This window comes from Phaeodactylum tricornutum, chromosome 17 (genome assembly GCF_000150955.2).
Source record: "Phaeodactylum tricornutum CCAP 1055/1 chromosome 17, whole genome shotgun sequence".
NCBI classification, from domain to species: Eukaryota; Bacillariophyta; class Bacillariophyceae; order Surirellales; family Neidiaceae; genus Phaeodactylum; species Phaeodactylum tricornutum.
Genome location: NC_011685.1, coordinates 653,540 through 675,186, shown reverse-complemented (window position 1 = coordinate 675,186; position 21,647 = coordinate 653,540). Strand labels below are relative to the sequence as shown.

Sequence of the window (21,647 nt, the reverse complement as noted above, 5' to 3'; positions counted from 1 at the left end):
AGTCTTCTTTTGTTAGCTTTTTGCGATGGAACCACGTGCAAAAGTTAGATCGTGCTTTTTAAGAGTTGCGTTCACTGTCAGTCAGCCAGAATAGCCTTATCTTTGGCCGATCTGTCGCAAAAAAATCCGCACCAAACATTGTGCAGACCTAGCCTTAGTCGCCAGCCTTATCGTTTTTAGTTAATTGCAAACACTCGCAGCACAAGCCGGCCACGTCCCTTTATTTCAACTTCTATGCTGAGAACGTCATCTTTGTGTTCCCTTGTAGAAGACTACGCTAATCAACTCAGCAAAAGCGACCCTTCAGCGCTAGCCTTTACAGAGTCGGCCCGCGGCATCAAATGACAGTGACTTTCTGACCGCTGCATTTTTTGATACTTCAATCAAAGCTTCGGTGCTGGAAGTCCGAAGTGGCCCTTCCTGTTGTTTCATGCTGCTGACTTTTGTCTGATACCAAACTTCTTTCCATAGCTTTCTTTGGTAAAACCTTGCCACGGATGGTTCACTTTTGCTCGAACGGCAAATCAGCCAGCTGCAAAATGGATTTGTGTTTTTTCAATCACTTGTTCCGACTCAGCTTCACAGTCATTGATTCTCAAAGTAACGAACTCAAAAGTTAAAACAATTACCGTCACAGTCAATCCGATTAATGCAAACGTCAGCCAGATATACACAGCAAGTAACTCCAGCCATTCATAAAATTTTCCGTCGCTAGCACGAAACGAGAAGTTTAATGCATCTACATCACGCTGGCAAGGTCATCTCCGAGCTTTTTGACATAGATTCAAAACTTTTCAGTCAAATACGTAAAAGAGAGGCCCTCTCCGCAGCTTCCCAGTGACCTATCCGTATTGTAGCTACCTAATCTCCTGATACCGCCAGTTCCACTTTCTGCTATTTTTCCCGGTATTTATATTTACTCGACTGACTTATTAGAGAGGCAGAATGGAGAAAATGAAGATGAGCAGGCAGTTGCCTTTACTGTTAATCCTAGCAGATTCTTTCTCCATCGTTGTTACCGAATAATTATTAAAGAATGTGATATACGGTTATGCCGATTAGAAATCTGGACGAAAATCTGAGTCAACGTAGAAAACTGCAACGATAACGGGCTAAAACGTGTCTGTGGGACCAAAGGATTGTAGATACGATAAAAAGACGTAAAACAAAGACTTATAAGCATGAACCCAAGATAAAGGGATAACGAACCCCGATATGCTTGTCGTAGTGTTTTTCTAGTCCCCTCACATTGAGACGATGAACATAAACTTGGCGAAATGTGTCCCCGCAAAACCACAATGGGAAAAATAGGGAACCAAATAAAAATAAAACTTCGACACTGCCTGCAATGACAAATATAATGCAAATGCAATTTGTCCCAACATTGAACCTGTTGAGAACGGGAAAGTCGGCAAACCCTTCTTGTAACTTGAATCACCATAAATTACTTCGTATGATAGCTTGTCTCACTGGATTTGTTTGAACCTTCGTAAGTATATCCGCTAAATTTGATTTTGATGGTTCATATGCAATCTTGATCACTTTCATGGCAACATTCTCTCATACAAAATGATACGCTATTGCGTTACTTTTCTTCTTCAACACTGATTCTGGTGCCGTAGTATTGTATACAACCGACATATTGTCACAAAGAACTTTAGCCGGACCATCAATAGGAATGCCCATCATACTTAACTTGTATCATAGACCTTGTATCATCTCAGTAGCAATCTTTAATGCAACAAACTCACTACCAAAAGTAGACGTTTCAACTGAATTCTGACGCTTCGAGAACCACATAATTGGAGAACGATGGATATAAATCAAAACACCTGTTCGAGAACAACGAGTAACACGGTCTCCCGCATGGTCAGCGTCAACAAAAGCTATAATCTCCACCACCTTACCACGTGGTTCCGAAGCATTTGGTGGAATAGGCTCTTTAACATCACCGTAAAAATCTGTCCAATCCGCATCATCGTTAAAGCTGTTGTCAATCACCGGATAAGAATCATCAAATACCAATCGAGACTTGTGATGTGACTTCAAATATCCGAAAATATGAAAAACTGCAGCTAGATGTCCTTCACGCGGCATCGCGAGAAAAGATGAGAGCATAGACACCTCACACATTATATCAATGCGACCAATTTGAACTGCCCATCTCAAAACTCCTATCTGTGACTGGAAATAGTTAGCACGTTCCGCATCCAACACAGGGGAAACATCGAGTTCCGGTCGATAATTTGACAACATAGGTGACGTAATCTTTGTAGATAAACGTTTCCAACTTCATCCAAATCCTTTTCAACATTTGCCACTGCTTGTTTCACATAATTCGTGGAACTCATCGACCAATTCTGTTTTGATGGATTATCGGGAAGCGTAAAACGTCCAAGATTTGCTCCCAAATATACCTCGGGCGTCTTAATTGATTCAGGCTTGAGTTTAAAATGCATACCAATCGAATCCAGAATCATCTTCGGATCTGTACTGATACATACGAAATCATTGGTATAAATAAGCACATACTCATAGTAATTCGTACCATCGTGTTTCTGAGCTGGTCTAAGCCAAACATCTGGATCTGCAAGACAAGAGATAAAATGCAACTCCTCCATTGTCGCAGCTAAGTGAGCACGCCATGCTGCCCCACTTGACTTCAAACCATATAACGCACGAACAATAAGTGCATAACGACCTTCCATTGACTTTCCGAACTCTGGACCACATGTTGTATATACCTTTTCGCGAACTGGTGCATTCAAATAAGCATTCTGCGCATTGGCACCAAGTATATCCAATGAATTCAAAGATGCGATGAGTAAAGCAATGCGAACACTATCGCGCGAAACAACACTGGCATATGTAATCAAACTCGGCGGATCTGTAACATGTCCCCCGGCGACGAATCTGGCTTTGCGAGTAAAATCCATTTTGATATCAAATATCATGTGACATGGTATCCATGTATGAGCAACTGGTTTAGGAGCATCCTGATCGAGAATTTTAAATGCTGGCATAACATTTGTCATTTCCTTCTTGATCGCATCCGACCACAATGAAGTGTTAGTATCTCGGTCAATCTCGAGAGCTTGCTTGACCGATTTCGGCATACAAATACCAAACTTGTGAGTCCTTTTAAGGTATCTCGTCTTTACCGCTGAAATAATACAATCACGTTTCTGCAATACGTCCGGTACCCACCAAGCAAAAGCTGGCTCATGAAGCAGTTTGTTAGCAACGGCATATTCGGCGACTTCAATTGGATTCAATTCCTTCAGATCTTTAAGAGGAAACCAAGTTGTAGATCCGTCCTTCCATTGCAATAACAACACCCAGCCTTTAGTGGTTCGTCTTATGCGTTTCACACCATGCTTGTCCGTATAATACATATCGTCAGGTGCGACTGCCGATCCATCCATCTTATGATCAATGATCTCATCTACTATTCGAAACCGGCGTCCTTCATCATCCACCTGCAAATATAAGTGTTCCGCAATAACGTTAGCAGCAAATTCCTGCACATTACCGTCTGGGAACTAGACTTCCATAACTCTCGTATCCAAAACAGGATTGGGATGTGATTTCCCTACCATGTTACCATCGCGATCCTTTTTACGCGCAATGACTGTTCCAGTGGTAGCAATGTCTTTGTACGGTAACGCAACTTGAGCATCAAGGTATTCATCAAAAGCTTCGTGATCTAACTCGTCTGCTTGAGGCATTGTCGGCTTGTCCCCTGTCAAATCATCTGAATAAGCGCAAAATACATTATACTCTTCAGGAAACACAGGGGCAACAGCATCATCACAGTTATTATAGCTCAAAGTTGCGTCAAATGAGGACTTGTCTAATTGCACCTCCCTGCAATTAAGATCAGTTGTTGTAGAAAGTGGCGAGTAAGAAGTTTGAGATACCACTTGACCACTTCAAACAAGTTTACGCGCACACATAACATCACCAATGTCATGCGCACATTACATAAGAAAACATTGTATCCATATACACACTTGTTCGGAGATGTCGGTATCTGAGCTGACTGGTAGTTGGCTTGACTCTCTGTGTTAGAGTCCGACTGGCAATATCCTTGACTCCTCTCTAAGTTGTAGCCAATAAAGTTCGTTTCGCTACAGATAAACCGATATTCCGACGTCTGGCTAACTCTTCCGGAGTAACTCTGTACCTGTAATTTGACACTGAGCAACACTCACAAGACATGTCTTTTCGAGTGCTTCGACAAAATGCTGTTCATCAAGTGACACCGAAATACTAGACAGCACAACTGATACTGTACTTTCGTGTGATGAAATCATTTGAATGTTTGCGCGACCGGATTGTTAAAATACCTTTGCTATCGGTATACTTCAATGGGATTGTCATACATGAGAGTCAACTTGTGAAAGTTTCGAAACTCCTCCGGCGACGGTTTTCGCACTGGCAAATACGAAATCACACCATCTGATTGCAGATGCAATTTAAGATTCTCCTTCGGAAAATAAATCAAATGTGACAAATCCGTGGGATTTTCAAGTAAAACTCTTGGGCAATCATAGACCTGCACATTGTTTAACCGGAGCGGATTTGGATTTAACAAATTATGTTCCATGGTAGGAAAGTGCAAGGCCTGATGAATAATTAAAATAAAAGTCTCATATGTGTAAGGATGATCATATGCAAGAGCAGCAGAGACAATTGGTACAGACCGGGCTTGTCCCAATGTAGATAAAAATGTAGAAACATCAACCGTATGAGAGGTTTCGTGAAATATATAAGCGTTCTTCCCAACGCAACAAGTATCCGCGTGAGAATCTAACTCCGCGTGTGATATAAATGCACTCTTGAGTGACTGTATAGAGATAGAACGTGTTGATACCACCGACATGTTTGAACTTCTCTGCGACATATTTCGACCTGCCGACGACTTCGAAGTAAGCAAGCTCCTATCATCACGACTTGTCTTCGATTTCTTGTCATCCTCCTTTTCTTGAGAATCAACAGTAGAAGCATTGCGTTTACCACCAGCTTCTTGACATAACGTATGCAAGTGACGCTTCTGTTCAGCATTCATACTCTTGTATTCATCAAAGGTATAATACTTATCCACCATGCCCTTGGTAGAACCTTTGTTGAAAACACCTTTATCACCGCGTCCACCGCGACCTTTATTACCACAACCTGATCCTCTACCTCGTCCTTGACCGCGACCAGATCGACCTGACGAAATATTCCGAAGCTGAGCTTGATTCTGTTCTTACTCACTGTGGCTTCAAAATCATTTTTCAAAGATGGGTTAACACGAACAGTGGCAATTGCAGAATTGAGAAACAATGCCTGAATCCGTTTCAAAAATTTCCGAACTTTTGCAGCCTCTGTCAATGGCTCTCCAAACTCTTCCAGATCTGTATGAGCTTGCTGATGAATCTCAGCAAAATGTTCGAAAGTAAAGTTACGACGCTCTCCGTTGTAGAACTTTGACTCAAGATCACCTTCAGCACGCGTCATAATCTTCGACTGATTAGTCGGTCCCAAATAATGTGAGCGAAGTGCAAATCAAGCCGCACGACCATTACGAGCTCGAGCATAAGCCGACACCCAGCTCCAAGTAGGACCTCTATGAGTACAAACGCGAATAATTGACCACACTTGAGCATGATCTGCTGCATAGGACTCTTCTTCATGAGGACATTGCGCTATCATCTCTTCAACCGCATCTTGATAGTCGTTATCCGGACCTTCAGGAACTTCTTCGTCTTCACGAATGACATAAGCCAATGGAACTCCCGTTGTTCCTCGAATTTGGAGCAAATATTCCGCAATATTTTCAATTGCATCACGGATCTTCTTCAGGTCTTCAATTTGTCCAGGAGCAACAAGGTCTTTCGCTAACTCTTTGTCTTCCTTCTCACGCTTCTTGATTTTGATCATCGAGAAAATACGCGCCGCATTGAACTGAGCCGGATAAGGCCGAGAAGTGCGCTTGAGGTGACGAACATAATATGCCAACAACACAAGACGCTCCTCCGCAGTGGGTGAAATAGCTACACCATTGCAAGGAATCATGACCGGGGCTCCAGGTTGTTCTGCATTAGGATTCGGAAGCGTACCCCCGGGACGACGGATGTTCTTACACATATCCTTGATGAAATCATCCGTTGCGATCTCGAAAACATCCATAGACGTAATCAAATCCGTAATAGCATCGCGTTGTTTGCCATCAACAATGCCAATTGCTTGTAAAGCATTTCAAACTTGAGCTAAAGCAGCTGCCATGGTGAACTTTCGTCTTCTTCACCTGTCTTAAATTTCATAAAACTTCGTAAGCTGCTTTGACAACATTCAGTGTTCTTTCTGCACCATGTGACCACGAGAATTATTGATCACTGATAACATCACATGTGAACACCACATAAATACCATATAAGTGATATCGATACTGAATACCGTTTGAGAACCATTTCAATAAAACGCGACGAACACCATTTTCATGTCGCAACCCATAATACGAGATATTTGGCTGATTTCTATCAGAGTGGAGGATCCACGATTACCGTTTGGTACAAGTCCGATAATTGTTGCTGTATAAGTAAATGTTCCATGCAAACAAACTACTTATCATCCACACATGGATAAAGCTTGGATCCGAGCTTTTAGCAAACAATAAATTCTTGTGCAATGCACCTTCTTTGGTAGATGAAGAGATCCATGGAAGCGTCCCACCATGGAGATTTTGCCTCGTTTGAGACCGTTAAACGGATACGAAACCCAGTTACCGATCAACATGTCTACCACATGGACCATTACGAGAAACTGGCAGTATATTCCAGGCCTCTGCAGGCTTCGGCAACTCAACAACAACATGAAGAGCCAGGTATTTTAGCTTTACCTCCCCAGGCACTATCGGACTTGGCGATCACTCAAACACTCAAATCACAACGAATCACCCTACCTTTGATCCCGCTACCTCAGCTTAGAACACTGGGTCTGATAAACTAGAAAACTGCAACGATAACGGGCTAAAACGTGTCTGTGGGACCAAAGGATTGTAGATACAATAAAAAGACGAAAAACAAAGACATATAAGCATAAACCCAAGATAAAGGGATAACGAACCCCGATATGCTTGTGGTAGGGTTTTTCTAAACGGACGAGCCAGGAGGGCGGCAACGTACTATCCCTAACTACATATACTCAAATGCAACAGGAAGTTAATTAAAATTCCAAGAAAGCCATATATTCTAAGAAAGCCATATCATTCCGGTTACTAATTATCGCGACATGAATTTACAATAATAACAGAAAGCATGAAAGCGAACAATGATAGGGAATACTTAAGTATTTAATTCGATAGAGAAGTATTGGTTTGCTAAGTACGATCATAAGTCGAAGCAAAAAAATTTCGAGAGCTATTTTATTGGAAAAATTCGGAGCAAACTTTCGAGCTCACCGGGAATACTCATCATACTTTGAACGCTAACTGTAATGTTTTCCCTCTTATTCGGGTATATATAGATGCGGATGTAAAGTTCCTCCGTTCAAGGCTTGTCAATTCGGTGAACGCTATATGTACACCCAATACATTTGATAAACAAAATAAACTATGCAAAAATGCAAATCGGTAGGACCTAGATTTCTAAGTAAAACAAATTTCAAAGCACGATGCATACGAAGCGGGAGGCACTCCGACTGTTTCGCTCCAAACCAAGTTCCATCATTAACGATAAGGTGCCAACTAGTCCGCCATCGCACACAAAAAACCGGTCCCGATATTCTGGACTATCAACAAAATTAGCGAGAGTATCTGAAAATTCGAGAAGGAAGAGCAACAAACAACATGAATCTTCCCCTCTTCTTGATTTTTCTTTTTATGCCTTTGGTTTCGGCCGCTTTGGGTTCGCATCGCAAGCTTAATCGTGCATTAACGGGCCGTTCAATTCCAGGACAGTACATCATCGAGTTAGACCCCAGCATCCCGGATGCAAAGGGTTTTGCAACCCGCATCCTCAAACGAGCCTTCCGGAACAACCTTATCGAGACCTACGACTACGCGTTGAAAGGATTTGCTGTTAAGGATCTCCCCGACATGCTAGTGAACTTCATGCTGAATATGGACGATGTACTCTCGGTGTCAGAGGACGCCATTGTCGAGGCTGACGCAGTGCAGATAAATCCGACATGGGGCCTCGACATCACGGACGGAGAAGATGACAGCCTGTACACTTACGCGTATACAGGGCAAGGCGTGAATGCGTACATTCTTGACACCGGAATTCAAGCGAATCATCCTGAATTCCAAGGCCGTGTAGAGAGTTGCGTCTCCTATACCGGAGAAGGTAAATATAATTATCGCATGCTGATTGTTCTTCATGTTGTCCGCAATGCAACAACCCACACCATCATTTCTTCTTTGCTCAGTGTGTGGATCTGATTTGAATGGGCACGGTACCCACGTGGCCGGAACTGTCGGGTCAAAAACCTACGGTGTGGCCAAGAAGGTGTCGCTGCACGATGTCAAGGTACTTGACCGGCGGGGGAGTGGATCCTTCAGCGGAGTTATTGCTGGCATCGACTACGTGGCCCAGATCAAGAAGACAGATCCCAGTCGCAAAACAGTCCTCAACATGAGTCTGGGGGGAGGCCGTAGTACGGCCTTGAACAACGCACTCGATTCTGCAGCGGCTTCCGGCGTGGTAGTAGTTGTCGCTGCCGGAAATAGCAATCACAATGCCTGTAATTACTCTCCTGCGTCTGCGTCGGGAGCGCTGGTAGTTGGTTCTATTGATAGCAACAACCGCCGTTCGAGTTGGTCCAACTGGGGTAGTTGTGTCGACATCTTTGCAGCTGGATCCGGGATCCTGTCGCTGTCGCGAACCGGTGGCGTAACCACAAAGTCGGGTACGTCCATGGCTGCTCCACACGTGGCCGGTGTTGCAGCATTGTACTTGCAAGCGGGTAGAAATCCCAATACTATAACTTCCGATGCTTTGAAGAACCGGGTGACCCGTACTCGAGGTTCCCACAACAAACTATTGAGTACATCTGCACTACCTTCTGAACAAACGCCATCTCGGGCGCCCACCCATGTCCCAACTGTTGAGTCCGTGCCTCTGGAAGATTCAGATTCGTTGGCTCCGACCAAGGCTCCCGTTTCTTCCCCCACCAAAGCTCCAGTGCCACAACCTACTCTCATTCCAACCAGGAAACCTTCTCGCGCTCCAACCAAAAAACCTACTCGCGCTCCAACCAAAGCTCCAGTCCCTCGGCCGCCACCTCAGTGTCGGTCTAGAGGTCAAGTTTGCAATCGATTTCGGCGATGTTGTAGAGGGTTGAGATGCTTTCAAACCTGGTCACCTCGGCAAGGACGTCGCTTGGCTTGTCGCTAATCCAATTAAGTATGGTCTTTGACGGTGAGTTGCGCCGACCACATGACTAGTACGTTTTTGAGAAAATTCGCTATTTGGGATGAGCAGGGGTGATATTTTCGCTATATGGGAAAAATCACAACCATCTATAATCATACAATGACACAGCGAGGTGCTTATGAACTATGGATCTTCCTGAATATTTCAAATGCAAAATACCCGAAATGACGCTCTGCCTTATTAGAACACTTAATCATGCAAAGAGTCATCGGACAAGGACATTTTATATACCATGTTTCACCGGACATCATCTCGATACAAATTTTACTTATTAACTCTCACAGCTAATGGAAGGACGACCAAGTAGACTTTTGATAAAATAGTATAAGTGAATGCATTCCAGACCAGAGAAAGCCCAAGAAGAATACCTTATGCTGCGTGACTATAATCTCAATTGCCCAAAAACGCGCCTTTTTTTGAAATATGTAGATGACCCACGCGGTCACGACGCGGGCATGCACGTCATGCGGAAGGGGCAATGATAAAAAAGTGGAACAAATCTCAGAGCCGTTGGTTTCCCCCGTTTGTCTCGCGAAATGCCTCACGATCTGGTCATGGACATAAAATCATGCCCCGGACGCCCTCTCTAGTGAACGTATATTTTTGGAAAGCGCACCTACCGACAACCATGAAACTTCTTCAGCTTAGTTTCATGTTGACTTTAGTGTTGCTGCCTTCGGCTTCGGCCGGTTTGGCCTCACACCGCAAGCTCAACCGTGCAGCGGGAGGCAACGCGATTCAGGGACAGTACATCATCGAATTGGATCCGAGTATTCCGGATTCAAGGGGCTTTGCCACCCAAGTCCTCAAACGGGCGTTCCAAAACAACCTCATTGAGACCTACGACTACGCCTTGAAAGGATTCGCCGTCAAAGACGTCCCCGACATGTTGCTGAACTTTATGCTCAATATGGACGACGTGATTTCGATGACCGAAGACTCTGTCGTGGAGGCGGATGCTGTGCAGATGAATCCTACGTGGGGTCTCGACATCACGGACGGACAGGATAACAACCGCTACACTTACACGTATACGGGACGAGGCGTGCACGTGTACATTCTCGACACTGGAATTCAAGCAAATCATCGTGACTTTGAACGTCGGGTGAAGAGTTGCGTCTCCTATACTGGAGAAGGTAAGTTCGTGGGTTTGCGTCGCACAAGGACTGTCACGATTACTACTTCTTGACACAAAGCAGCAATGATCAGTCTTCGGAATATAGGTAGGATGCTCACCAAAAGTTCCATCCAATTTTCGCAGCCTGTGGATCCGATCTCAATGGACATGGTACCCATGTGGCAGGAACTGTCGGTTCGAAAACATACGGCGTTGCCAAGAAAGTTTTCCTACACGACGTCAAAGTGCTCAATCGACGGGGAAGTGGATCCTACAGCGGAGTTATTGCTGGCATTGACTACGTCGCCCGTATCAAGAGGGGAAATCCCAGACGCAAAATGGTACTCAACATGAGTCTTGGAGGAGGTCGGAATATTTCACTCAACAAAGCGATCAATGCTGCGGCGGCTTCAGGCGTGATGGTGGTGGTTGCTGCCGGAAACAGCAACCAAAATGCCTGCAACTTTTCTCCTGCGTCTGCGTCGGGAGCATTGGCGGTTGGGTCCATTGACCGCAACAACCGCCGTTCGAGCTGGTCCAACTGGGGTCGCTGCGTGAATATCTTTGCACCAGGATCCGGGATTGTGTCGTTGTCTCGAACCGGTGGTACGAGCACGAAGTCGGGTACGTCTATGGCTTCTCCGCACGTGGCCGGTGTCGCCGCGCTGTACTTACAGGCGGGTCGAAGAACCGGCTTTATTGTCCCCGATGCCGTGACGAGCCAGCTCACCGACGTTAGAGGGGCCCTCAACCGGCGCGTGCGTACTTCCCAATTGCCATGAGCTCGTTAGTTCGCTCAAGCTGCAAATCGGTCGTACTTCAATCCAGAATTACATTTGTTCCTCGGACTGACTGGGAAAGCTACCTTCCTCGGTCATACCTTTCCCGGTATACACTCTAGAACACAACATACACCGAAAATCTGTTTCAAGGTCTAAAAAAAAGGGGATATCCTTACATAAAGCTGAGAATGCTTGGTACTCCCTTTTACTAACTTTACGTAGAGTCGAGCGTTTGCGACGGTACATTTCCGATGAGTTTGGTATATCCAAATCCTACTGGAAACTATCTGCGGTCAATTGGAACCCACGAGCGACGGTTCTCCCTCGCGTTGGCTCGGCGTGTCGCATCTTTTGGGACACAAACTCGCTTATATGTTGTTACAGTTAGTTCTTAATGCTTTAGAGTCCGCTCCATACTACGTCCGCTCGAATCGAGGCGTGGCTGTTCACGTGTCTAGCGACAACTCACCTCGGAAGGGGCGCTAAGCGATGGAGTGGTGGGAAAGGGCGCTATGCTGCGGCAGAAGCGGCTGCCTTGCCGGTTGGAGACTCCCACCGGCTCAACTTTTCCGCTCCAAAGAGCTGGATGCCGACGGAGGCGGAACTTCGATCCAAACGTGTTGGAGGGGAGCTGTTTCGACAGATGTCATTCCGCAACGAACGGAGGCGCAAAAGGATTGGAATATCACTTACACTTACTGCAAACGCCATGACATACTCACATAAACGTCTCTGATACTCCACCTGCAAGCGAGCCATACCGTCATAGAAAAGCAAGAGTTTTTATACGCCTAATGCCAGTTCCTTGGGCCTACTATTGCTCTTCCTGGGCCTAAGTGTATGACCGCCTATTGCAGATGAGTACGTCTAGAGCCAAGTAGGTGACGTCTCATCTGGTACACATATCTACAACACCAAGCATTGAAAGTGGTCCAAGCAAATGCATAGAGCTACATGGTTTTCGTCGAATGTGATAACCCCCTTATTGCATATGTGTAAAATTTGACATTCACTCCAATCTTCTCAAAATTTGATCTACCTGTGATGCGGTTATGTCTACACAAACCTGGATACAACTCCGAGGGTTTTCTTGATCCCAAAAATGATGAAAAATGCCGCCAAATAAAATGTATCACTTCTACGTAAAATGTCGTTGACTTCAGATTGAGCGCATTTAAAATGTGGCCCAAGTCGTTTTTGGTAAGTAGAATACTGCCAAGGCAGGGATACCCATAGGCCCGTGGACTTGGTAGGGAATGTTACAGCCACAACGTGTCGCCACACTTTCGAAGCAAAAAGTCATAGGGAGGCTTAGGCATTCACAATTTTTTTCTACCGAAACAGCAAACCAGGAAAAACACATCAACAAGTATGAAGTATCTTAACGCCATCACCCTTTTGACTTTTGGGTGGATGCCTTCGCTCTCGGCCCAAGTCCTCACGCACCGCAAGCTCCAACGTCTGCCGCAAAGCCAAGTGATCCCAGGGCAGTACGTGATTGAGCTGGATCCGAGCATTCCCGATTCACAAGGATTTGCCGAAAAAGTCCTCAAACGAACGTTTCGCAAGAACATAATTGAGACTTACGACTACGCCATGAAAGGATTTGCTGTCAAGGATGTCCCCGATATGGTGTTGAATTTCATACTCAACATGGACGACGTGCTATCTGTGTCGGAAGATGGTATCGTTGAAATAGAGGCTATCCAAAACAATCCGACTTGGGGTCTCGATCTCGTCGACGGATCCGACGACAATCGCTATACATACACATACACGGGGCGAGGTGTCGATGTGTACATCGTTGACACTGGCATTCAAGCAAATCATCCCGATTTTGAAGGTCGAGTGAGGAGCTGCGTCTCCTACACTGGAGAATGTAAGTTTGCATTCCGCATCTAGAGAAATCCTTTCTCCCCCACAAAAATCCGAAGTCTTACGTGCGCGTTTTTCCTCTTGTAGCATGTGGGTCGGATCTGAACGGACACGGTACACATGTGGCCGGAACCGTTGGTTCGAAAACCTACGGTGTGGCCAAGCAGGTGTCGCTGCACGACGTTAAAGTGCTGAACCAAAGGGGTAGCGGGTCCTACAGCGGCGTGATTGCAGGCGTTGACTACGTTACCAAAATCAAAGAAAATAACCGAAGTCGCAGAATCGTCATTAATATGAGTCTCGCGGGTGGCGTATTCGCGAGGCTAAACAGCGCTATTGACTCCGCCGCAGCCCAAGGCGTCGTCGTCGTAGTGGCCGCTGGAAACAGTGGCGCCGATGCCTGCAACGCCTCTCCTGCATCAGCTAGCGGTGCATTGGTAGTCGGTGCCATTAATGATCGCAATCAGCGTACAAGCTGGTCTAATTGGGGCAGCTGCGTCGATATTTTTGCCCCAGGGACCGGGATCCTGTCGACAGCCAAAACTGGTGGCACGAGCACGAAGTCGGGTACGTCCATGGCATCACCGCACGTAGCCGGCGTTGCCGCCTTGTATTTAGAGTCAGGCAGAAACACCAATTCTATCACCTCCGATGCGCGGACTGGCCAACTAGGCAACTTGGAAGGATCCCCCAACCGACTTGTGCGCACTTCCCGATTACCCGCTAGGAACACTCCCCAAGACGATACCGATGCACCGGTCAGAGCACCTACTCGCCCACCCACTCGTGCCCCAGTTCCTGCTCCAACCCGACGGCCGACGCGTGCCCCGACTCGCGCCCCAGTCCCTGCTCCCACCCGTCGGCCTACACGTGCCCCGACTCGCGCCCCGGTCCCTGCTCCCACCCGTCGGCCTACACGGGCCCCGACTCGAGCTCCCACCCGACGACCCACTCGGGCCCCGACTCGAGCCCCCGTCCCTGCTCCTACCCGACGACCTACTCGCGTCCTAACGCGAGCCCCTGTCACTCCTCGGACCCGAGAGCCCACTCGTGCCCCTGTTCCAGCTCCCACGCAGCCCCCGGTTGCTCCGCAGTGTTTGCCTGCAGGTGAACTCTGCGAAAGGTCCAGCATCTGTTGTGACACGATGAGCTGTAGCCGATCCTGGACACCGTCTCGTGGACTCCACAGCTCTTGTCGATCTGAATCTGGCTGGTGGGGCTACTAGTAGTCTCGCACTTGGGGACAATTGCTTTTTGGCAATGCTGTCTTTGGCCAAAGTGTCGGAAGACATATAGAGATAACATGCACAAGTTTCAGAGTCAGGTCGCATTCGTCTCTGCTCGTAATGTAAGAGAACTTGTTTACTGTTACCACACCTTTTACTTTGGATTGCCTTGTTCCTGTTCCTTCTGTCTATTTAACGCTTCCTCGTTTGATAATTTTCATGCTGTGAATTCCAAGCCAATGTCTCCACGGACTTCAATCATTTCGCACACGATCCGTCTCAAACTAGAGACTGAATGACCCTCATTGTAAAGCGCTTTTTTGGTCGTCCACCTGGAACGTTTGTTTAATAGGAATGAGGGGCTTACACCGCCTTTGCTCGGCGACTAGACCTCTTTTCCGCGGCTAATTTTTGCTGTCGCACTATCACCGTCTTTTCTATTTGATTCATTCGTCGGCATAAACTATCACAATCGTTCAAGTCAGATGCCTCCACTCTGCGCAAAGCACCTTGTGTTGCTGCGGATTGTTGCAGGGCCTCTTGCAAAGAAGAGCGGGTGTCTGGGTTGACAAAGTTTCGCAAGACTAGTCGGCCTTTCAAGGATTCAGTGAGTTTTTGAACTTTCGGGTGCTCAGTGGAATATCGAAACGGGATCCTATGCAAAAGTGGTTCGACATTTTTCATTGTTGTTTCGCAAAGGGAATAAATCGATGCCCTGGCTTTTTCACTGTCTTCTTCGAGTTTACGGTTAATATTCCGATCCAGTAAATTCGTTCGCGACTTATGCTTCTTGTCAGATTTACAATGCGGTACTTCACCTCTGTAGGACAACTGTAGCTGCGGCGAGGGTACTCTTGCCCTGGAGTCCCACTGCCAGCACGAAAGCTCCACCTTGACTTCATCAAGCTCTCGCAAAATCAGCGAACCTAGCGAGTCAGTTGTCGATACCTCAAGATACTTTACAGTTGGGCTATCATCTTTTGAATTGTGCACGACAACGGAAGCATTTGGAATCCGGCGTATGGTCGAGGAGTTCGAAAACCCAACTGTTGGTGGCTGGCCATGATCCGAAACAAGGTCTAGAAATGCAGGATCAATCTGAACGGAACCGCTTCTATCCTGGAAATAAATCGGTGACCGGAATCCAAATCGTGGTACGTAACACACAATCCCGTTTGTGCGAAGACCGGCGACGATAGCCCTTTCTACCACGACTCGGTTTCGCAAGAATAAGCTCAGAAACAAGGATTGACATTCCATAGACGCATACTTTGCGCGTCGACTCCCAACATTTAGCTTTTCACATATCGTCACCAGCTCGGATCCACTATAAGACTGTGCATCATCATTCATCCCAAAATTGTCTTGTGATACGCTCTCACTTGTTGACTGAAAAGCGCGAAAACTTTCGATCAACTTCTCTGAAAGTGGAGGCGGCTGATTGTCAACATACCCATTCTTTAAAACTGACAAAAAGTTCGAAACAGGCAGGGGCGCAATTTGGCGAAAGTATCTTTTTTGCTCATCTAGATCAAGCTGCTTTGATGATTTGAGGGTAGCCAAAAGTTGCCTGTGAACAACAATGTCTGCATACCTCCGTATAGGTGATGTGAAATGAGTGTACAAAGACAGACCTAGACCATAGTGGGAAAGCTCAGCTCTCGTTTTTGCACCAGCACACACGTACTGAGCCTCTGACATTGCCCTTGTTGCCAACGATCGAAGCAAAGATCGAACAAAAGGTGAAGCAACTTCCTCAGCTTTCTTTAATGACAAAGCTAAAGCGGCGTTATCAGGGCCACAGAAAGCAATCCCAGCGCTTTGAAGTAACTCTCGAAAGTCGTCGAAGTAATCTTCCGGGACAGACCGATGGATTCTGAGCAAAGCAGAATCCGGAAAGAACGAATATATTTGTGTAGCGACGGTAGTGTTTGCCAATATCATGAGCTCTGCGATAGTGTGATGCACTTCTGTATCTTCTTTTGCGATGACTTCTGTTGGAATGCCTGACTTGAGGGAAAACTGCAATTCTGACCCTTGGTCCCCATTTGAGAGATCAACCGCCCCACCGATATCCTCGCGATCTTTCCGAAGTTTCCTAGCTAAAGCAGTGAGTATTTCAAGACCCTCTTTGAGACGAGCGGATACGTTCAAATCAACTGGGGCGCCAGCAGTCATCGGTGGGGGCGACACGTTTTCTTCGTTATCCGCGGGTTGCCCAGAGAGAAGGTTGTCGGCTTGTTTGTATGTCATGGCTTTTCGTTGATGGTGATCAAAACGCCGTGTGAGCGACACTTTTCGGGCGATTGATCGTGGACTAGGTGATTTACATACTCACCAGCACAACTGTGGATAACTGTACGCCCGAACCACGACGTCTTTACCTCCGTCAGATCCTCGCTCATAGTCCAGATCACGGAGACAGCCAAACGATCGGTTCCACCATGAAGAGAACAAAGGTTTGAACTTAAAAGCGAAGGAAGCATATCGAACCGTCTATCGACAAGGTAGAAAGTAGTCGACCTCTCCTGTGCCTCTCGATCAAGAGGAGACCGATGAGGAACAAAATGGCAGACGTCAGCAATGTGAACGCCGATTTCAATGTCTTGTTACGAAATAAAACGGTAAGCCAATAGAAATATGGAAGCCACTCTACAGGCATAGATTGGCACTTCTGTGCTTACCTCCATTCGGAAGACGATGGGCGTGCATTGCATCATCAATATCTTGGCAACCAGGAGGATCAACGCTAAATACACACCGAATTTCTCGAAAATCTTTTCTTTTCGACACTTCGGCCTCAGGGATAGTCCAGTTATCAGCTTCGGGCGGTAAGCAAGCAAGAGCTGCCGAGCCAAAAGGTTCAAGCTCGATTTCACATTCATGGAGCAAGGAAGCAACTTCCGTTTCAATTTCCCCAACCTCCCCAATAATTTTACTGCAATGACCAGCGGGATACTGCGACCCAACCTCCCAGTCGTCTATTTGGACAAGAAGTCGCATATTTACATATCGCTTCCAGCAGCGTGTACGAACTCGAATTTTCGGAATGCGCATATCCATGGGAACAATGAGAATAGTAGATTCATTGTTCAATGGAGTTTCAATGAGAGTACCTACAAATGAGCGTCTTGCAAAAATTTCAATGGAAACAACTTTTGCCGAAGGGTATTGTGGAAAAGCAAGGTCTGCAAATGAATCAGCAGTCTCCTCATCAGCATCCGAATGGTGCGACAGGCGCCGGCGACCAATAGGACGGCCCCAGTCTTGCTGCGGCAAAATTTCAATGACGACGGTGTCCTGATGAAAAGCCCGTTTGTGATGCCCCTCCTTCAGGTCAATAAAAAAGTTCTTGTTTTTGACAACAACATATGCTTCTTTGGTATTTTCCTTTGTCACAACCAATCGACCCCGCTGAAGTCTTCCATCCCGTAGACCTTGTGCAATGCTTTCCTCATTAAGGTATTCCGTATTTGTCTCCGTCCCACCAAACGAGGTAGTATCAGGTGATGTATTACGCCGTTGATATGCTTTCTCGCAAACTCGACAAAGCTCAGCAATCCGCAAGCTCTCTTGGACAGACAAAATTTTCTCGTTCACGAACAGATCGATAAGTTCGGTCATTCTCATCACCCATACGCCATCATCAGTACATTTACAATCTTCGTCGTCACAAACAATGACGCAAATGACACCTTTCCTTGATGAGTCGGTCGTAATGATTCTTGCGGCCCGAAAGAGGGCGTGACGGCTGCGTTCAGGAATCTTGATACTTTCATACTCCATCATGTCCCATTCGTCGTCCGTTACTCGTATGGAAAGATCGCAGAATGCAGAGGTTGTGCTCTTGCGGTTCTTTTCATCCGCATCTGGCTTATTCTGAAGCAACAGAGATTGGAGAGTCTTGCGCTCATGGGGCGTCGCGGCTTCGCGCCTTGTTCTGTCTGCCAGCACTGGCGATTGATTTCGATAATCCATGTATTCAACGACGGATTCCAATATGTGCCATTGTACTGGAATATCGCAGATGTCGTCGCACACCAATTTTTCGATGACGGCGAGATATTTCCGCACAGTTACGGCGTCGGGAAGTATGTGAAATTGTCGTAGAGTGTAGAAGTTTTTGTTCCAGTCGACCGGAACATCTCCAGATCGAGACTCTCTCCAGTATCGTTCCTGCACTCGCAGCTTTGCATCCTTTAAAAAGCTTCGATTTTTCCAAGGAACAGGCTGTTTGTGCATGCCCTTGCTTGCCGACATGGCTGTTATTCGCAGTAATCAGCCCTAAGTTATAAGGCAGAGATTCCTACACCGAGCTCTCTGGGGGATGCAATTCGATTGCTACTCGTGAAGCTTGCCAACGAAATGCACGTTCAATTTTCACAGTCGATGCAGCAGAATGTAACGTAAGTTTCAGAGTCTCTATCAATTGTGAATTAATGTGTAATGCCTGGCCGTCGTCGAATGGTCTAGCTAGTGCGCTGAAATATACAGTACCACAAAAAACATTTGACAGTGAGCGCCTTCTCTCTACTGGAAGCAGTCCGCTACGGGCTATGACTTCTATTCCCGTGAGTAATTTTCCTGTCCAAAGCGTGCATTCGATATTGGAATACTAGAAGTTACTACTGACGCCCGGCGACGGGGGTTCCCGGCCAGTAGTTTCCAGCGCTACAATCAATTGTTCCACGCCGTGGCGCACCCTTTCTTCGGCCTGGGCCAGCGAAGCAATAGTGTGCAGTGTGTCGGACGACGCGTCTTTGAGCAAGAATCGTCCTTTGAGCTTTTTCCGGTAGACTGAAAGCCGATGTTCTCTCGTGGAAGCATCGTAGCTTGTCCTACGTACGGTTTGTTGTTCAGCAAAGTAAGGAGTTAGGTGGACTATCATCGACCAACAAATCGAACACATAAACACACGCCCCTGTGCATTGTCTAGCGTACCAAATCCGTCCCGAATCGTGACCCCGACGCGACGGAAATTGTAGAACGAACGTGCCGTTGGCATTAAGACGCAGACCTCGGTCCAAACCTTGTTCGACCAACCAGGTTGCGCGAGCATCCTGAAGATAGCGCAGAGCCGTCTTGGAAACGTGATGGACGTAGACTGGATAGAAACGGTGATCTTGTTCGGAAATAGCTGCTGAAGAACTCGCCAAGCGCTGCGCCGAATGGCTGGTGGCCGATGGAGTACCGACAGCGACCGACGCGCGTTTGGCAAGTTTGTGAATTGTGGTACCGTTTCGAAACTTTTCTGGAGATAGGGCGGATGTGAACCAAGGCATGATTCAACTGTATCCTAGATTGAGAATGTTAGTAATTTGGTTCAATTGGTAATGGTTGGAGAAAAGCTTGCTCGGAAAGCTTACTGTTAGGCGGTTTTCCTTCCCAACGAATTTAGACACATCACGTCAATGAGAAAACAGAATTTGCTTCATGAAACGTGGGAGCTGGCCAAGGTTGTGCGCGATGACGTATGGACTTACAGCTAATTTTCCACCACTACATGGTATGTCCCATTTTGTTAGCTACAAATACTTACCTATAAATAAATAAGCCCTATCCACTTTGACATTTTCCTATGGCATGCCTAATAAATCTTCCTTTCGAAAAGGATGAGGATAAAAGCGCCAGGAGGCGCAGCAAAGTGCATAGGTAGCTTTTCGATTTCCCCCCGATGTCCCTTAGACGCTTTTGATGCCTGCTGGCCATTCTCTGCTACGGACACTCGCGATGCTTGGGACGGTCATGGCGGCCCAGATCTATGTTGTAGGCCATGGTCGGCATCACTTCCAACAAAGGAAGACTTCGCCGAAGGCTTAGGAGAGCTTTGTTTTGGCAGACCAGGCAGCGTTCGGTTCTTCTGATCGGTCTGACTGTGAGCGGCTTGGGTCTCGCACAAGTCTGCATATCGCGAAGCAGGCTTGCTGGTCGTTTTGCCACTGGAGACCACATCGGCATTACATCGTCAAAATCGTTACTTCGAAAAACTTGTCCAACGTACGGGTGCGCCTTGTATCCGCTGGAAATCGACGATGCCGCGATAGTAGCCGCCCTCCAAACCGAGAAAAATGACCCCCAGAGTCCCCGAGGAGAATCCACTCTACCGCCGTTGGCATCGCACGATTTTGCCATGGTCACCCGGCAGAGCAAAACCCATGCGTACAACCAAGATCGCGCCTTTTTCTTCCGCAACTTTACGACGAATCAATCGCCCCCAGGCTTGCCGACCTTTCTTATCGGACTCTTGGATGGACACGGCACCGAAGGCCATCGGGTGGCTGCTTACGCTACCATGGCCATTCCGGCACGTCTGGCCGAAAAGCTGAATGCGAGACCCTGCTGCCAGTCTGAACAATGGATTCGGTCACAATTGGTCGACGCTTTCGTGGAGATCGACCACGAAGCCCCACCCAATGCTCTGCGCGGCGGCTGTACGGCCAGCATCTCGCTGCGCATCGGTCACAAACTTTTTGTCGCCAACACCGGAGACAGCCAAATATTGGTGATGCACCGTCTCAACGAAGAGGATGTAAATATTGCATACCGAACTAGGAAAGATAAAGCATACTTGCCGGAAGAGAAATCCCGTATTGAAGGCATGGGAGGCCAAATTCACATTCCTCCTGCATTTCCCGAAGGATCACGGGTTATTGTGCGATCTGTGTCGGTACATCCACCCGAAACGATTGGATTAGCCATGAGCCGGAGTATTGGAGACTGGGAATGGGGATCGGTCGGGGTCATTCCGGATCCAATCGTGGACGTTGTGGACCTCACTGCGTTGGCTGGATCCGCCTTTGTGGTAGCGGCCAGCGACGGATTGTGGGATTTGCGCAAACCTGAATTTTACGCCAAACTTTTGAGTCGCGCGATGTTTGACGACGACGGCGCGGTGTTTCCCAGTCGACCCTTGTCAGCATTGGTCGAAGCAATTTACAAGGCGGCTCCAGAAGCAGCGAAGTGGTATCGCGACGACATGACGGCAGTGGTCGTGCGCATCTAGATAATATCCTTTCAATACTGTGTGAAGCGAATTTGCGCATATTTCATAGTTCCTCTCTCCACTTACTGTTAGTAGGAAATTGAGAATTAGGTCTAGGGTTTCGACATTATTTATGCAACGATTTCAGGGTCGAATTCGGTCACGCAAAAATATGAAATCCTGAAATCCGGCGGGCGAGAATGTTGGCATCCCGCTGAATTTATCATTGCGTGTTCCTGTGGC

General features: G+C 46.9%; 5 protein-coding genes across 5 annotated transcripts; 4 read left to right on the top strand and 1 right to left on the bottom strand.

The window, feature by feature from the left end:
• Positions 1-7,764: 7,764 nt before the first annotated feature.
• On the top strand, positions 7,765-9,383 carry PHATRDRAFT_48492 (predicted protein; the record flags this gene model as incomplete). Its single annotated transcript, XM_002182971.1, has 2 exons — positions 7,765-8,333; positions 8,416-9,383. Exons 1-2 carry the CDS (start codon positions 7,835-7,837, stop codon positions 9,381-9,383), a joined length of 1,467 nt encoding a protein of 488 aa, XP_002183007.1. The 5' UTR covers positions 7,765-7,834.
• A 607-nt stretch (positions 9,384-9,990) lies between these two features.
• Positions 9,991-11,518, top strand: PHATRDRAFT_48491 (predicted protein; the record flags this gene model as incomplete). The annotated part of the gene is made up of 2 exons (XM_002182970.1): positions 9,991-10,558; positions 10,684-11,518. The coding sequence occupies 2 exons, from the start codon at positions 9,991-9,993 to the stop codon at positions 11,319-11,321; spliced, it is 1,206 nt and encodes a 401-aa protein (XP_002183006.1). The 3' UTR covers positions 11,322-11,518.
• Positions 11,519-12,692: 1,174 nt separating this feature from the next.
• Positions 12,693-14,492, top strand: PHATRDRAFT_38966 (predicted protein; the record flags this gene model as incomplete). The annotated part of the gene is made up of 3 exons (XM_002182969.1): positions 12,693-13,200; positions 13,284-14,303; positions 14,353-14,492. The coding sequence occupies 3 exons, from the start codon at positions 12,693-12,695 to the stop codon at positions 14,490-14,492; spliced, it is 1,668 nt and encodes a 555-aa protein (XP_002183005.1).
• Positions 14,493-14,785: 293 nt separating this feature from the next.
• On the bottom strand, positions 14,786-19,704 carry PHATRDRAFT_38965 (predicted protein; the record flags this gene model as incomplete). The annotated part of the gene is made up of 7 exons (XM_002182845.1): positions 14,786-15,992; positions 16,017-16,739; positions 16,761-16,918; positions 17,107-17,148; positions 17,216-18,684; positions 19,049-19,260; positions 19,364-19,704. The coding sequence occupies 7 exons, from the start codon at positions 19,702-19,704 to the stop codon at positions 14,786-14,788; spliced, it is 4,152 nt and encodes a 1,383-aa protein (XP_002182881.1).
• A 491-nt stretch (positions 19,705-20,195) lies between these two features.
• PHATRDRAFT_48490 (predicted protein) lies at positions 20,196-21,425 on the top strand (the record flags this gene model as incomplete). Its single annotated transcript, XM_002182968.1, has 1 exon — positions 20,196-21,425. The coding sequence occupies one exon, from the start codon at positions 20,196-20,198 to the stop codon at positions 21,423-21,425; it is 1,230 nt and encodes a 409-aa protein (XP_002183004.1).
• Positions 21,426-21,647: the final 222 nt, after the last annotated feature.